At 40.2% G+C, this 17,685-nt stretch overlaps 1 protein-coding gene across 1 annotated transcript; it reads right to left on the bottom strand.

Moving 5' to 3' along the window:
• Window positions 1-2,731: 2,731 nt before the first annotated feature.
• Window positions 2,732-17,398, bottom strand: LOC116504418 (keratin, type II cytoskeletal 4-like). The gene is made up of 9 exons (XM_032211414.1): window positions 16,892-17,398; window positions 13,193-13,404; window positions 10,770-10,830; window positions 10,190-10,285; window positions 9,160-9,324; window positions 8,380-8,505; window positions 6,029-6,249; window positions 3,411-3,439; window positions 2,732-3,291 (listed from the first exon to the last, which is right to left on the bottom strand). The coding sequence occupies exons 1-9, from the start codon at window positions 17,396-17,398 to the stop codon at window positions 2,732-2,734; spliced, it is 1,977 nt and encodes a 658-aa protein (XP_032067305.1).
• Between the last annotated feature and the right edge of the window lie 287 nt (window positions 17,399-17,685).

The following is a 17,685-nucleotide window of genomic DNA, read 5'->3' as shown; positions in this document are numbered from 1 at the left end:
AATTTTATGTGCTTAGTTTGTTGTCATAATATCAATAAATCTCTCTCTCTCTCTCTCGTCAACTAATCAAGCACATAAATCTGTATGTATATATGTATGTATGTATGTATGTATGTATGTATGTATGTATGTATGTATGTATGTATGTATACACAGTTAGTCCTCAACATACAACCACATTTCAGCCCAAAATTTATGTTGCTAAGTGAGAAATTTGTTAAATAAGTGTTGCTCTATTTTATTACTTTTCTTGCCACATTTGTTACGTGAATCATTGCAATTATTCAATTATTAACACAGTGAATCTGGCTTCTCCATTGATTTTGCTTGTCAGAAGATTGCAAAAGGTGATCACATGACTCCAAGGCACTGCAACAGTCATAAATGTGAGTCAGTTGTGAAGCATCCAAATATAAATCACATGACCATAGGGATGCTGCAACGGCCATAAGTGAAAAATGGTCATAAGTCACTTTTTTCAGTGCTGTTGTAACTTTGGTTACTAAGGGAACTGTTATAAGTCACACACATACACACCAGTATATATCCCAAATACACTCATTTGTATACATGTTGTTCTGTCATGTGTAGCTTTTTATACAGAACATTCCCTTTGGTATACCTTTGCATAGGGTTCCTGAGCTTGGAAATATTCCAGGACAAAGTGTCTACTTGCATCTGGATTGATTCCATTTTCGTGGGTCACACAATTTTTCTTGGGGAAGTGGAGGGAGCAGGGAACCTCCATCCCATCTCAGGGAGCAGATTCACAGGGATATTGCCATAGCTTTTAATTTGTATTAGAAATGTTCAGAACTACAAACGTGTGGTGTAAATGAGACCCTTCAGATCAAATGTTGGATGAAGTCCAAGCGGCGCTGACATGGCATTATTCTTTGGACATAAAAATAAAGGGGAAATCAGTGTGGATGAATTTATGGGGGAAAGCAATTCAGATGAGCTTCTGTGCATTCTCACAATGTGCATTGTGCAGCTGTGTAACTTCAAAGTGTAGAGGTCCTTCACTCAAGAGGTATTTGGAGGCGAAACTCAACATGAATAAATTCAAATGTGCCTTTTTTTCATGTGCATGGTTGATGCTTAATGCAACCCAAATTTCAGAACTTTTCTTAAGCAAAAAATGCAATAAATTGTGTTTGCTTGTATGAATTTCTCCAAATATAATGCTTTCATGCATTTTGTATGTATATGATATACTTTAATGTATTAATATGTGTTTTTAGGGGGATTTAATATATTTTTATACCAATGGAAGTACACTGCGAGGTCAGAAAAATGCAGATCTGAAAAGCTCATTTTTAAAAATCTTTATTTAGCTCTGAAAATGAGATGCCAGGTAAGTTTGAATTTTAATGTAAAGTAAGTGAATTTTGCTTCTGTGTCTGCTTGACAGAGTGAGCTGTGCTAGCATGTATATATTTACTTACAATTCACAGAGAAAAATTTAGAGACAGAAGGAAGCAAGAAACAAAAACACTAAAGTGAAGCAGAAGCCAAGTGCATGCATGCAGTTTATTGAAAATATAGAAAGAAGCTTGGAGTGCTTAAGAAGGAGCAAAATATAGCAACAATACAGATATTAATGATATACATGTCCTTTGCAACTAATCCTTAATCAGTAATGTATGCATTGAACTATGGCAAAGCACACTTAATTAAAAAGATGCAACGGAATTTCACACTACAAGGAGGAAACCTCCTGGCGTGTTATTTCTACTAATCTTTTTTGACAGAAACTTGGCTTTTACCAGTAACATCTGAGTGCAGAAGCAAACCGCCTACGTACATCGTTCTCTTCATCCAAACATTTCATTATTTCAGTTCTGAACACAGCATAGAAATTTTTTAACAAGTGGGAAAATGAACCCGATCCCCATTCCCAGTCTAACTGCAAGTCTAGCTGTAACAGGGAAGAAAAGTACCGTATATAACAAAGGAGGAATGGGAGCAAAGAAGTCAAGAGAAGAGATCAAGTGTTAAAAATGTGTATGTAGTGAATCTTGACATGAGGGAGGGGAGAGGCAGGGGAAAGAAATGTTATTTGCAATCCCATCTTGGACAGTGAATGTGTGGCTTCCCTTTCTGAAATGATTTGCTAGGCACCAAGGACAAAAAGGAAATCAAAAACTAAAATAAAATCCCAAATTCAAAAACAGGCAAAAAAATTTAAAATATTCCCAGTGTAGACTGAAGGAAAAGGAGCATACATGGTTGGAGACGTCTTGAAGAGTCTTAAAGACAGAAAACCCCGGCCATTACCTGCTGAAGCAATCTACAGTAAGCTATCTCAAATAAATATAAGGTCCTGCTATTTCTTTCCCATGGGGTGGATAATCCAGAGGCCCTGTGAAGTTCCAGATGCCTAGGCATGCACCCCCCCCCCGAGTCTATTCAACCCTGTTCAGCCATTCAGCTGGTCTCTAAAATTGAGCAATTCATCAGGGTTGTTCTGGGGGGGGGGGGAGGAAAGGAATGGCAGAAATGGAGGGGTTCTCAATTTTCCCTTTAAGAGGATTGATTCTGAATCTGCTATGAGCCAGTCCCACCCACTCATTTGTGGTGGCCATGCCCAATAACTGAGGCTGGCTCCTGGCACACCCCCAAACCCTCAATATTGTCTTAAATCTAGAGCATGGCTGTTCCCAGTCATGAATTTAATGATTCATGCATCTGTCTCCACATGAAGTTCCTTCTTCCCAGCTCCTGGGATTTAGTACATAAATTTTCTGACTGAAGAACTGACTGATGTGACTTGGACATTTCTAAGCGCAGAGCTGCTCTCACCACGGGAAGCCCCAAACATAGCTCCGGAGATGCCTCCAGCCCCAGAACTATGCATTCCCATGCCAGACCCACCAGGAGAACAGGTGGCTCCTACACTATGGTGTATTCCACCATGGTGACTACTTGCACAGTTTCCATCTGCAGAAAGACCTGAGTTATGTCTCCCACCTCCAGAGGTCATTACATGCTTGGTGGTAACATTGCCTGTGTAGCCACCACTGCTGGCACTAACCCCTCCTGCAGTTCCCAACCCAGCCCCATGTACCATCCCATGATTAACTCCAGCTGCCATGCCTGCGGAACCTCCTGTAGTCCTGGAGCCCATAGTGTGGACACAAGGTGCATTCCCAGGAGTGAAGCCTTCTCCTGCGCCATTGAAGTTCCCATGATTGTGTTCCATGCCTCTTCCAGCAGCAGCACCATAGGCCACACCGACTCCCATTCCAGGGGCACACTCACCCACTGGGTAGCCTCCACTAACCATTGCTGTAAAGGTGGCAAACAAGAGAGGTTCTGTTACTTTGATGGCAGGCTTGAAAACATCAAGCACACAATATCAGGTTGCACATGTTTAAGCGGGGTAAGGGGATGTTGAATGTACTCACCAACACTGACAGGGTTGCCTGTGTAAATCCTGTTAGGATGAGAAAAGTGAAAATTAGAACCCGAAGTGCAGGATGGCTATACGGACCATATTCTTTAAAGACTCAATATTTCAAAAACAAACATATTGCATTCTTTGTCTATGGATAGTGTCTATTCACTATCATAATTGTTAGCATCACTTCTTTAAGTAGGATATTCTGGCTTGTGGCTAGCACGTCTGAACGGCAGAAATCTATGCGGTCTTTAAATGGAAGCAAAGCCACATTTTTCTGCCATATGATGTTGGCTGGGTTTTGGTAACTCAGTCCTGTTGATGCTCAGAAAGGTGGGGGAGAGGACCCCAAGTGTCATGGCCCCATTGGATCCTGATTTGGAGGAGGAGTTGGAACCAGGAGCATCCGATGGGGATGGCATGTGTACCCTGTAATGACTGGAGAGGCCAGAGGCTGAGGATTATGCTGTCCCAGGTCTCTTCAGCATTGGAGGAGGTGGTTGACTAGACAGAGATCTGCCTGCCCTCACAAATGCAGAGAAGGATCAGCTGCAGGCAGGCAATAATGAAGAGAGGCAACAGATCCCCTCTAATGAGAAACAACTGCCTCCTCCACCCACTCCGACGGCACAGAGAATGGAGCAGAGGGAAACTCAAAGGAGGTTTGTGAGGCTGTTGGTAAGGAGGCTACCCCACTGCTTCTTAAAAGAAACACCTGGCTTGAGCTGATTTAATCAGAGGCTAGGGAAGAATGATTTTGATAGGAACAATTGTTTACTTCAGCCTGCACTTCCCCGGTCATTGTAAACCCTGACTTCGAATCATATTTCTGCCCTGTGGAATTTGAACCTTGCTTGTGGACTCTGGACCTAGTCTTGTGAACTTTTGGAACCTTGTTTATGGACTGTAGGTTTCCTTGTAAATCAGCTTTGATGAATATTAGATTTAATTTATGGGACTGTGTGGCCGTGAGAGTGGGCTGCCTTTGGGAAAGTTTGGGATAGAGCTTTACTGACTGTTGTAGGGCCATTTGTCATGGGATAGCAGAGCAATAAAGGACTTTATTGAAGCCCGTCCCTCCCTACACAACCTGAATCATAACACAAGTATAACATCTGAGAGTTTCATCCTTACAGTTAAGAAATGAATGAAATGGGAGAGAAGATCTGTTTACAGGTGCCTCATATTCTATTTGTCCAACTGTCCATGTGTTGAGAGAACATCTATTGATTAGCCTTCCCCAGTCTGATTACCTCTAGAACCAGATAGTCTATAGCTTCCCAAGCTCTCAACAAATAAAGGTTAGTTCTCTCTGGTAGAGAACCTAGGGAGTTGTAGTCTAAAACACTGAGATGTTATGAAGAAGAGTCTATCCTATGTGCATAGATTCCACCTCCCTCCTGATGCAGAAACATGCACAAATATTTAGCATTATATAAAAAATAAATAAATAAATAAAAACAACAACAACAACATCCTGACACTACTTGAACACCATCAACATTGAAAAAAATCACCACCAGTCAATTGCAAAAGGCAGCTTTACTTGAAACAGGTTACACCTTGCTACAATACCTTTAACACCCTCAAACAACATCTGTCTATCCTAAGACTCAATAGGTGGATACAAATGCCAAATCCAGTCTTAACATCTGGCTGATTGTGCAACCAACATAGTAAAGCTTATGAAAAGTTGAATGAGGTGAATCAACCTTCCCAGGTGCAAAACTCTAGAGAATTCTTTGCTGCCATCTAGTAGCTCAGTGGATTCTTGTACTACATATCTGATTTCCAAAAAGAGAAAGTAGAATATAGTTTCCAAGCATTGCAAAGAATAACATCTGTTGGAAATCATATCTTCCTGATTCTGGAAAGGTAACTATAGAGGTCTCCCAGTTAAAATTAATTTATATTCTCAGGATGGGTATATAACTGTGATGGCGAACCTATGGCATGAGTGCCAGAAGTGCAGAACCCTCTCTCTGGGCACATGTGTGATGGCCAGCTGCTCTTCTGGGTTACAGCACATACATGCCCACAAGACAGCTGGTCTTCGCACGAAGACCTGCTGTCCGGCACGCATGCACATGCCATAACCTGGAAAAGCTGGTTGCCACACGAATATGCACCGGCCAGCTGCTCGGTTCCGGAGCACACGCACATTCCAATTTCAGCACTTGATGCCGAAAAGGTTAGCTCTCACTGGTATATAAGAACATTTCTTATCCAGTATTCAATTCTTTATTTTATTTTTAGAATTGTATAGTACATTATTCCTAGCCTCACCCAATCAAACCATCTAATAACATTGGTGATTTATTGAGTATCTTTCCTTCCATAAATATAGCGTATCACCAATTTGATGCCTTCCTTTTTAATCTAGCATTCTAAATGCTGATTTCCCATTTTAACATCTTTTATAACAGACATGTATAACATAGCAATCTAGGTGTTTGGGTGTTCAACTTCCCATTATTCTTGACTACTGACCATATTGAACAGGATGAATAGGAACCCAACAAAATCTAGATAGATTAAACCACAGATTGCTACGCCTGATGATAGCTTGGTATTACAAATATGTGTTTTTATTTTTTCCTAAGTATATTTAGAAGTGCACCTCACCTGCTCTCCTCTCCTTCCAGCAGTGCCTTGTAGGTAGCAATTTCAATATCTAGAGCCAGCTTGGTGTTTAGCAGCTCCTGGTAATCACGGAGCAGGCATGTCAGTTTATCTTTAGACTGCTGGTAGGCTGTCTGCAGGTCAACGTGCTTACTACGAGCATCTTTTAAGGCAATGTCACCACGTTGCTCAGAGTCACAAATGGCTGACTGAAGACTGGCAACCTAGGATCAGGAGAAGAAAAGCTTAAGGAAACGCAGTATCAACTGATTAAGACAGAGTGTGAAACAGAGATATGTTGAATCTGATTCATGAGTGTTGAAGAAACTATCTAAAGATAATCACTGTCTTTCCTCTCAGGTAATTAAATTGGTCAGGACATTGGTAGAATCAAAAACAGATAGAGAAGACACATGGAACAAACAGGGAAGTTACTTGGAGTCTGAGAAATAGGGGAAACTACATATTAAGCATGTGAAAATCCACCATGTTACTTGTTGTTTAATGCCTATGCTCCAATGTTGAAACACTGTACATTCTCTCCACCCACCCTGCTTCCATCACTACCGCCATTCAATCTGTTGTCCAGCAGCTCATCCCAAAGGTACTTTTTCAAAAGGCAACAAGACTTCCCCCCCCCCCCCTTGAAGACATTTCACTTCTCATCCAAGAGGTTGGGACAACCTAGATATATGAGAATCTCCATAGACATGCCCAGGAGTCCCTTATGCAACGAACAGGCAGCTTGGCACAGAGAAGTGATGGGATGGGGACTTAGCAGTTAAGGCAAGTGATACCAAAGAAGGAAGAAACTAAGATGTAGATTGCATCAGCAGTATCAGCCTCCTTGTTCTCTTGCTATAAATTTTACTGCCATAATAAATAGTGGTAGCATACATATTCAGTCATTGAGAGCTAATCATATTTCCAAGAAAAGGAATATACTGGAAGGTATCAATCCTGATTGAATATTTCACTCAGATAGATTTGATAAGCATGTTATGACATAATATTCCTGCCAACCAGGTGGCAGAGTAATTGTGCTATTTTTAATCCAGGCCTTGCTTTAACTTGCTCTTTAGATTTCTTCCCCACTTCCAGATCGCGTTAGCAAACTTTATTTCATTTCAATTTTTGCTGTTCCAGGGCGCTAGGTTTTATCTATGTAAACCAATCTAATTCGAATATATTTTCATTTTGCTGTGAAGAAGTGAAGGCTGATCATGCTTTCTTGAGCAGAAGTAATTGCAATATTTATACCTAAACTGCCAATTTTATTTCCTAGTCTGGGTGTTGTTTTCTAGAAACTTTTCTCAATTTATTTCTATTCTGTATCTAATATTCCCAAATCTTTATATATTATCTGGTTGTTTATATTATGAGAATTTGATAATCTGAAATTATCTGCTATTAGCATTTGAGGAGTTAGACATTTTTTTAATGTATGTTTAAACAATATAATGAAGATTACTTAAATTTGATAAACGTGATAGAGATTACTAATTGTTACTCCGAATTGGATTAATATGAATGATACCCAGAATCAACTTGGTCCACACACAACACAGATGTATATTTAAAATAATAATAAATATAATAAAAAGCATTTGATTTCTTAATTTTATATTTCTTATAAAATATAAATCACTAATATGTGGTGGCAATTAAGTATTGAACAGCTTCTTTGCAGTCATGATGGAGACGTTACATATTTTAACATTGCCATGTATTGTATAATATATTCCAGCTGTTGGCAGCTTCTATTTGGTTCTAGCCACAGCAGGTGGCAGCATCCCATTGTCTTTGGCAAATGTGAAAAAAAACAAATCCAATTCAAACATGGTTAGGATTTGGAAGATTATCAGGAAATCCCAGGGTTAGATCAGAAAACTGGGGGAAAAAAATATCCCAGAAGAAACTGGGGGCAAGTAGTCCCAGAAACCAAACACAACTCAAGAGAGATTTCCTTATTTGTTTTTATGGTAAGCCAACTCTATCCTTCAAATATTCTCCTCAGAAAACAAATGTACATTTGGGGAGAGAAGGGGATTATTCTATTTGCTTTTTTGGTGGGGGAGAGAGAACAAGACCTTGATAGCACAGAGGTTCCCTTATAGTTTTCCACTGTAGTATTTTCAAAATGAGGGTGAAAGAACACTTTGCAATTTAGTGCACACTCCAGAAGAGTGTCCACTCCAGGTCCAAAACTACCTCAGTAGTTTTCTTTTTCTTTATAATGAGCCTCTTTGAAAGGATCAATAAGATCTTAAGATTCCAGAGAATCTGTTTACCTTCTATTGTAGGAAAACAAGCTCATTCAAAGTGAAGCAACAAAATAAGATCGACTCCCCTACCTGCTTCTTTGCATTATCACTGTCCATTTGCAGCCTCTGGACCATCCTGCTGAGCTCCGCAATTTCGTGCTGGTTGTTTTTCAGTTCTTCGTTGAATTTGCCTTTATTGTTCTGAATTTCTACAATCTAATAAATGAAAATCAACATCACTCTTACTGTCATTTGAGCAGTTGAGGGCATATCAACATTAGAAGGAAAAAAACCCTTCATCATTTGCTGTGTTTTGTGGTATAGGCCACACCAGGCATGGGATATAACTGTCTATTAGAATAGCTGTGATTTGTAGGACTAAGCTGGACAGGAAGATTGCAATAGCAAGAGTACTTAGACTTAAGTACTGCTTCAAAGTGCTTTACAGCCCCCTCTAAATGGTTTACAGAATCAACATATTGCCCCCAACAATCTGGGTCCTCATTTTACTGGCCTTGTAAGGATGGAAGTCTGAGTCAACCTTGAGCTGGTCATTATTGAGGGAATCGAACTACTGGCAATGTGAGCAGAGTTAGCCTGCAATACTGCATTCTAACCACTGCGCCACGACAGCTCTTATAAGATCTGAAGAAGGCAATAAGGCTTGGGGGAGGAGGACATTGTAACTTTTTCTAGTGGTCAAGAGCTTTTCCTAGTGGTCAAAGCCTCTCACCTGACAGTCCATGCCAAGGTTTGCTTCCCAATTCCCAACTCATGAATGAGTTTACTCAAACAAAGGGCTCAGTTGTTGCATCTTCATCTGCTTGATTTTCCAAGCAAGGTCCCTGTGACTCTCAAACTAATACTCACCTTGCTGTGGTAAAAAGCTTCAGCTTCTTGCTTGCTGGTGTGAGCAATATTCTGATACCAGGCTTCTACGTTCTTAAGGATGAGGTCCATATCCAGGTCACGTGTATTGTCCATTTTCAGAATCACAGAAGTGTCACAGATTTGGTTGTTGCACTGAGTTAATTCCTGTGGAGCATATGATTCCAAAATAAGTTCCCACATCCTTGTAGGGATATATGAAACATTATATGCACAGACTATGGCATGCAAAAAAAAAAAACCCAGTTACTTTCAAGGGCGCCATTCCTGATGCAACATATGCAGGTTTCTGCTGCCTGGGTCCAGGCATAGAACAAATAGGAGACTGTTTTGTTCTGGGCACAGAATGATTGTTTTGGTCTTGGCAGAAATCGCTTAAGGTGAAAGTGGGAGAAATGGGATATAAGCCAAATACATTGGTTGTTGAAGGGATGGAGGGAAGAGACTGAAAAGATGAGTGGGTGAACAGGACTCTGGGATGTGCCATGCTAGGAATTGGAGAGAGCAGTAATTGCAGCTGAAGGAGGAGAGGGATGGGAAGGTATTGGGAATATGGGATGAATGGGTAGAATGGTGGAATATACCATGATGGAAACAACTGACAAGAAGAGCTATCAGAGGGAATAATATGTGTTGTCTTGCCTCATAGGCCTATCTGGATTATATTTCACCTGAAACCCGGAGCAGCCAATGCATTTTGGGTTCCAGTTCTGATCCAAAATTGTTCCAGAACCTGATAGTTAGTTCCAAGTTTCAAATGAAATATTTCCCCTGTTTCTTGTAAACCCCTAAATTATTGCCTTCTACTGCTTAGCAATTAATGTATGTCGGTTCTGTTTTAGGGCCCTACAAGAGAATGCCAACAAAAGACTGCATTTTGAACAAAGCTGCTAGAGCAGTGGTAGGTTAGGACAGCACACCCACAATTGTATGATGTTCCTTAAAGGGAGTTGTTGCTGTTTTCTCTCTGCGGATATGTTAGTAACAGGTTTCATAAGATCTAGATACCCACCTCTGCAAAGATACACCTCAGAGTCTCCAATTCTTGTGCTAAAACATCAACTTTAGATTCCAGCTCTTCTTTAGTGAGGAAGACACAATCAACATCCTAAGTAGAGAAGAAAACCACATAAGAAATTGTATTTTTTTAAAAATGAATTTTAAAAAGTCTTTTTATGGAGCAGGGGGAGTTCATATATTCATTAAGGTATTGTAATAAAGAAAACATTTTTGAATATTATCTCAAAATGAGTTAAAGAGAGATCATATACAATTTTTAAATCATATTTGAAAGTGACTGCCGTGACATGCCAGGCAGCTGATTGTTAAGCAGATGGTCCTAAGTTGCAGCATTTACTGTAACATCTTATAAATCCATCCAAGAATACTGATAGGCAAAGAATACAAACTTTGAACAGGGATAAGAATAGATATTAAAATCTTTTCATCCCAGAAATCTTTTTTTTAAAAAAGTATGTCCTCTGTGCGCATGGACCTATTGCCATCATTTAAGATATCTACGGAGGTTTAGCTAGATTAAAGAACCTCCGAGTGCAAAGTTTCATATATTTTGTGTTATGTTTAAAAATTACCTTTTTCAGCACCACAAAGTCATTCTCTGCTGTTGTACGCCTATTAACCTCGTCTTCATACCTGCATTAGAGAGAAAGGAAGGCTGGTTCTTAATGTCAGAAACATTTAAATCAAAAGCAGGTCTCACTGGTGTGTTTTCATGAGGTAATTTTGCCACCTTTTCATTCATTTAGTTAAAAGACCTCTAGGTTCTCTTCAAGGCCAATAGACTCACCCCAGGTGGCTTACATATAACAGACATAAGCAAAATGCCACAACAGTTAATGTATCCTTCCAAATAGTGAACTACCTAAGCAACAGTATGAAACTCAGGTAAAGCCCTAGATACTTTTTTGTTGGAAAAGTGATTTTTAAACCTTTTTTAAAAAAGCAGGGTGATGATACTCAGATAAGCAAGGTGTACCATAGATTGGAATAATCAAAAAAAGAAAAAGGAACACCCTTGTTCTTACACTGTAATTACTACCCTGGAGCTATCATATCATGTAGAGAGCTGGTTTGGTCTAGTGCAGTGTTGGCGAACCTTACAATACAATAGCAGAGTTGGAAGGGACCTTGGAGGTCTTCTAGTCCAACCTCCAGCCTAGGCAGAAAACCCTATACTGTTTCAGACAAATGGCTATCCAACCTCTTCTTAAAGACTTCCAGTGTTGGGGCATTCATAACCTGGAGGCAAGCTGTTCCACTGATTAATTGTTCTAACTGTTAGGAAATTTCTCCTCAGTTCTAAGGTGCTTCTCTCCTTGATTAGTTTCCACCCATTGTTTCTTGTTCTTCCCTCAGGTGCTTTGGAGAATAGCTTGAGTCCCCCTTCTTTGTGGCAACCCCTGAGATATTGGAACACTGTTATCATGTCTCCCCTAGTCCTTCTTTTCATTAAACTAGACATACCCAGTTCCTGCAACCGTTCTTCATATGTTTTAGTCTCCAGTCCCCTAATCATCTTTGTTGCTCTTCTCTGCACTCTTTCTAGAGTCTCCACATCTTTTCTACATTGCGACGACCAAAACTGAATGCAGTATTCCAAGTGTGGTCTTACCAAGGCATTATAAAGCGGTATTAACACTTCACATGATCTTGATTCTATCCCTCTGTTTATGCAGCCTAGAACTGTGTTGGCTTTTATGGCAGCTGCTGTACACTGCTGGCTCATATTTAAATGGTTGTCCACTAGGACTCCCAGATCCCTCTCACAGTTACTACTATTGAGCAAGGTACCACCTATACTGTACCTGTGCATTTTGTTTTTCTTGCCTAAATGTAGAACCTTACACTGAGTGCTGAAACGGCAGCCTCCCAGTGCGCATGGTCGTACCGGCTGGGTGGCTACTCTTCCGGTTTCCGGTGTGTGCATGTGCACTGACGAACTGGTCTTCATACATGTATGCAGGCAAGAAACTGGAAGACCAGATGGGCGGCTGCTCTTCCAGTTTCCGGGGGCTCCCACATATGTGAAGACCAGCTGGCTGGCATGCCGGAATCCGGAAGAGCAGTGGGCGATGGCTCTGTGTGCCACTTCTGGCATGCGTGCCATAGGTTTACCATTACAGGTCTAGTAGTTAAAGCACCAGGCTAGAAACCAGGAAGCTGAGTTCTCAATCCTGCCTAAGTCAGGAAAGTTCTGGGTGATTTTGAGCCAGTCACTGTGTCTCTGCCCAGAATGTCAGAATCTGGTGACAAGCCAGTCGGCTGATTCCTGTCATGGATTAACATTTGGCCGATCTGACAAAAGAAGATCCTGCACTTTGTGGGGAAAATGCTAGGAAGATAAAAAGAAGAAGCTATCATGAACTCAGTAGTAATGTCAATTCAATTTAGACCAGCCTTTTTCAATCTGTTTCACTGGGATTGTAGCTCACAAAATTCTCAGCCCTACTGGCTGGAACTGCACATCTGGAGAGTGGCATATGGGATAAATACAGATAGTCCTTGACTATCACTTAGTGACCGCTTGAAGGTGCAATGGCACTGAAAAAAGTGACTTATGACCATTTTCACACTTGTGACTATTGCAGCATCCTGGTGGTCATGTGATCAACATTCAGATACTTGTCAATTGACTCATATTTATGACGGTTGCAGGGTCCCAGGGTCATGGGGTCTTCTTTTGTGACTTTCTGACAAGCAAAATCAATGGGGAATCCAGATTCACTTAACAACCCTTTTAACTCACTTAACAACTGCAGTGATTCCATTGTGGCAAGAAAGACCATAAAAATAGGGCAAAACTCACTTAATAAATGTCTCCCTTAGCAACATAAATTTTTGGCTCAATTGTGGATGTAAATCAAGGACTATCTGTATTTAGATCCTGCTTAGATCCTGATAGACCTTATCTTGAAATGCAGCTGATCAGAATCTTATCTGGGGAGGGGATTTCAGTATATTGCCAAGCTTCAATCGTCCCAATAGGTTTACTCACCTAGACCTATATTCCTCAACTAGTTCCTGCATGTTCTTCTGTTCGTGTTCCAGTTTTTCTCTTTCACTTAGGACACATTCCAGTTGTTTCTTAAGTGACACAATGAAATTCTCATAGTAGCCTTCGAGGTTCTTCCGGGTAGGCTGAACATACTGATTCAGGAGTTCCCACTTAGTAGCAAGAACTTTGTTTTGCTGCTCCAGGGATCGAACCTGAAAGAAACAACCTCTGCAGTCAATCTTCCAACTAAACCAGTTTCTCGCAGTGGATTAGCTGAGGGTGGCCTTATACCAAATAATCTAGGGAGTCCTGCATCTTTAATAGTGAGATAGCTTCAGGGGGCTTTGGGATGTCTCATTTACTTCTAGATTATTATTAAAGCTATAGTAGTTCCACCTTCCTTGGTATCTGATAATTTAATGAAAAAGCACAAATTATGTGTGACCTAGATTGTGCATCCTCCCTGAGAAAACACTTGAAATTGGTATGAATCAAACACAATTTTAGTCTTTTGTGTGTTTATTTTAAGCTGAAGGCCATTTCATAGATGCAACGATAGCCCGTGTTTGCTATAGTGTGTTCAGGAAAGAACCGCACCTACTTATTGCTCTCTGCAATTATAACTATGCTTGGCAAACTATTTTTTTCTCACAGTTCCCGAGGCTCTGTGCCCTGGAGTACCAGCTGTCTGTCAAACAAGGAACAATTCTTTTCACCTGCTCATTCAACCTGCCGATGCTGTTATTGCATGACAGGTGAGCAGATGGAAAGGGAGATGGGGCCAGTGGGGAGAATTTGGGAAGGGAGATAATTAGACCTTGGCTTGGCTTGGGGAAAAAATGCAGTGGGTGGAGGGAATTGAACATTACTCAAAACTCCCCTATCAATCTATCAGTCTGCAATATCTATGATCTGCTTCAATCAGTTGAGCATCTGGGCTCCATTCTGAAACAGTCTATACTGATCCAAGTTTCTCACTTGGAGATATGCTGGGATTGCAATTCCTCAGACTTTGCAGCCTCAGGGCCATTGGCCCATTTTCTTGGGAAGTCTAACAACTCTAGACCCAAGACATATGGAGGGAACCAAATGGAGAATGGTGAACTATACCCAAATAATCTGATGGAGTTAAGTTGTAGAACTATGAGCTCTTCTCTTTCCAAAACTAGAGGAGGCACAGGCCGATACCTCAAAATTTCTCAACAAAAACCCAAAAACCCTTCATGTTCTATGCAGCCCTATCTCTCCGATGTGTAAGGATTATAATAAACTTTTTTTCTTGTTTGGGCAAACATAATAGTTCCCAAAAAAGGCCTTGCTATTGATTGCCATAAAGTGGACCTTTTCTGTGGTTGATCGTTTGTGCAGGAAGCCCCAACTATGATGTGTTTGAGGCAAATCATTGCCCAGGCCTCCCTTTTGTGAGCGTTTAGTTGATTTGAATTAATTAATTAATCAATCAATTAATTTGATTTGTTATGGAGTAACTTTAAATTATTTTTCTCTTTCTCTTGAGTGTTTGACAAAACATTTAAATATTTTATTGCCATTACGTTTGGCATCATAGCTTTTGCATTCCTGAATTATCTATTTTAAGTATTCTTTTTCTTGCCTACTGCTTTGTCAAATACTGGTAGTTGATTGATAATTCAGTACTGACACTTTAGGAGCCTTATATGTGAAGTAGTTTTTAATAAATATTTTATTTTTCTCTACCATTGGGAATTAAAATGGTATAGTTCACATTTTTGCCATTCAGGCTACCTATGATAGACAAACATGTCTGTTATAGCAACAGCTTCATGCAGTTTAGATATAGATCTAAGATGGTTGAGACCAAGCTGAAATGATTTACAAATAATTTTTTCCTAGTCATTTAATTGATGGGCAGAATGGGCAATATGAAATTATAGCCCCACTAATGATGAATTAACCACACATAGACCACAAAGCATAAATCTACAAAGCAGAGCACAGAGCCAAAAAGGAAAACTAAAAGGAATTTCAGTACTGAATTATTGACTTGGTGAGAATTTAAAAAAAAGCAATTTTGGGTTTTTTTTTGTTTAGAGCATGAAGTGTGAGGGAAGAGGGATGATCCTATTTAGGTTGGAAGCTAAGCAGGGTCAGAATTGGTTAGTATTTAGAAGGACGACATCTAGAGAATGTCAAGGTTATCAGCTAGACTTGAAACCTGAAAAAAACATTCCAGAAGAAGAGTAGGGCAATCTTACTGTTGCAAATAATATCCAAGTAATAGATAACAAGGTAAAGAATATAGCCCTGTAAATCTTCAGCAGCTGAGCTCAACTTAAAGAAAGCTACATTTTATAAAACAAATGCCCAAAATATTGAGCTCCAGATTTTTTTTTCTTCCATTCACTTGTGTCCAACAAGCCCCTGTAGTTTTCTCGGCAAGATTTTTCACAAATGATTTGCCATTGCCTCCTTTCTAGGGTTGATAGAACATGACTGGCCCAAGGCTTCTCAGCTGGCTTCATGCACAAAGTAAGACTAGAACTCACAGTCTCCCAATTTTTAACTTGATGTCTTAACCACTGCACCAAATTGACTCTCATACTCCAGATATTCTAACTCCTTTTGGCGAGTGAATTTTTGCAATGGCAAAATGATCCGTGTACTCAGATGGCCCCACAATTGCTGACAGATCCTCATTTGAATTGAATCAGTGACTGATCATCAAATGATTTTGTGGCTCTGATTTATCATTAGATTAGAGGGCATGAAATTTAAATGTTTTTGAAGAAAATAAAATGGAAAGAGAGGAAACATCTTCTAATTTTTATTGCTTCCTTCAATTTTCAGTTCAGTTTGCAGTAAATCAGGATTTCAATCCCCGTTTCCTATTCGGATATCTTATTCTCATGAAATGGATCTATACAGATCCAGGTAACAACTTCTTGAAACAATTACATTTATGAATGCCTTCTCCACCTGTCTGCCTGACCAAATCAATCACATCCCTCCCTTTTATAATTTCATCTCAATTTTTTAAAAAAATAGGATTTTCTATTCAGCAAATATAAAGTTAGATAATACTATCACTTATTAAAAAATGAATCTTAATCCTAATGTTAATTGAAGCTGGAACAAGTCTAGGATTAGGGTTAGAAAAACCAGGTAGTTTTGACTGACATATGATGGGCCATAAAATGGGAAGAGTAGAATAGTAGAGTACATTTGCAGTAGGTCTGAAGAGCAAAGCAGAAAGATAGATATGGAAGGAACTGAAGCTATTGCCATTTAATGAAGGAAATCTCACACCACAAAATTCTTGGTTCAAATGTTCTCCCTTAGGGAAAAAAAAACACTTCTCCCCACCCTCCTGTTTGGTATAATGCTAATCTCTGTCTTAGGGTTTTTGCCATATTTATTTAGATAACAGAGCTGGCAATCTGAATCCTAACTATATTCCCAATCTCTCTTGATGCACATAAACAAGCAAGCAAGTCCCTTTTCACGAAATGTCATAATTCAGGAAAGATTTCTTATAATTAGCTTCTAGCATGGCAAGAAGAATGCAACAGGGGATAGTTGGATTCTTGTTCCAGAATGAGGAAGGAGTGCAGTAAGAGATGAAGAAAGGGGGAATAGGTGGATTATCCCAAATTATTCTTAAACATTTAAAATTGGAAGTTGAAGAGAGGGGGGGGGAGAGAAGGATGGACAAATTCCTACCTTATCAATGAAGCAAGCAAACTGGTTGTTCAAGGTTTTCATCTCTTCTTTCTCATGCGTCCGTGCTTTATGCTCCTCGGGATCAACTCCAAGACAAAGTGGCTTCAAGAGGCGCTCGTCAATAGAGACCCCCCGGATCCCTTCGCTTCTGCTGCTAGTCATGCTGCCCATTCTACCATATCCTCCATATCCACTCTGGCATTCAGCACCCCCATAGCCTCCACCAAACCCTCCACCATAACCAAGACCCCCCATTCCCATCGCCTGCCCGCCCATTCCCATGCGCTGTCCACCAACTGCCCCATAGACTTGTCCTCCATAGCCTTGGCTGTAAGAGATTCTTTGGCTTCCCCCAGCAAAATTATTCAGGCTCATGCTGGAGTAGCCACCAGTCCCACATGATCTTCCATACGACTGGCATGGAGGAGCAGAGCTTCGGCCACCCACCATAGAAGCGGAAGAAAATCGCCTTGATCCACCTAAGCATCGAGACCCAGGTATGTTCATGGTTAGGACTGGTGTTTCTGGGTTTTTGAAAAGAGTTGAGCAAACTATTAGTGAAGCAGTGGAATGAGGGAAAAGCAGCAGAGTGAAGGCAAGAGAATCCCTTTGATTTGCAATCAGGGCTTCTCTCTTTTATATGGCTCAAGAGGTGCATGGGATGCAAAATAAAATTACACGAAACAACCTGGGTTTGGTTTGCCTAGCAGCTAGAATCTATGCTCCCGAGCAAAAATCTTTGTCATATGGGAAATAGCGTGAAATTAAAAAAAATGCTAGGCTTGCAAGCTTCT

The sequence above is a fragment of the Thamnophis elegans genome, chromosome 2 (assembly GCF_009769535.1).
Source record: "Thamnophis elegans isolate rThaEle1 chromosome 2, rThaEle1.pri, whole genome shotgun sequence".
NCBI classification, from domain to species: Eukaryota; Metazoa; Chordata; class Lepidosauria; order Squamata; family Colubridae; genus Thamnophis; species Thamnophis elegans.
This window is presented reverse-complemented; position numbering and strand designations above follow the sequence as displayed.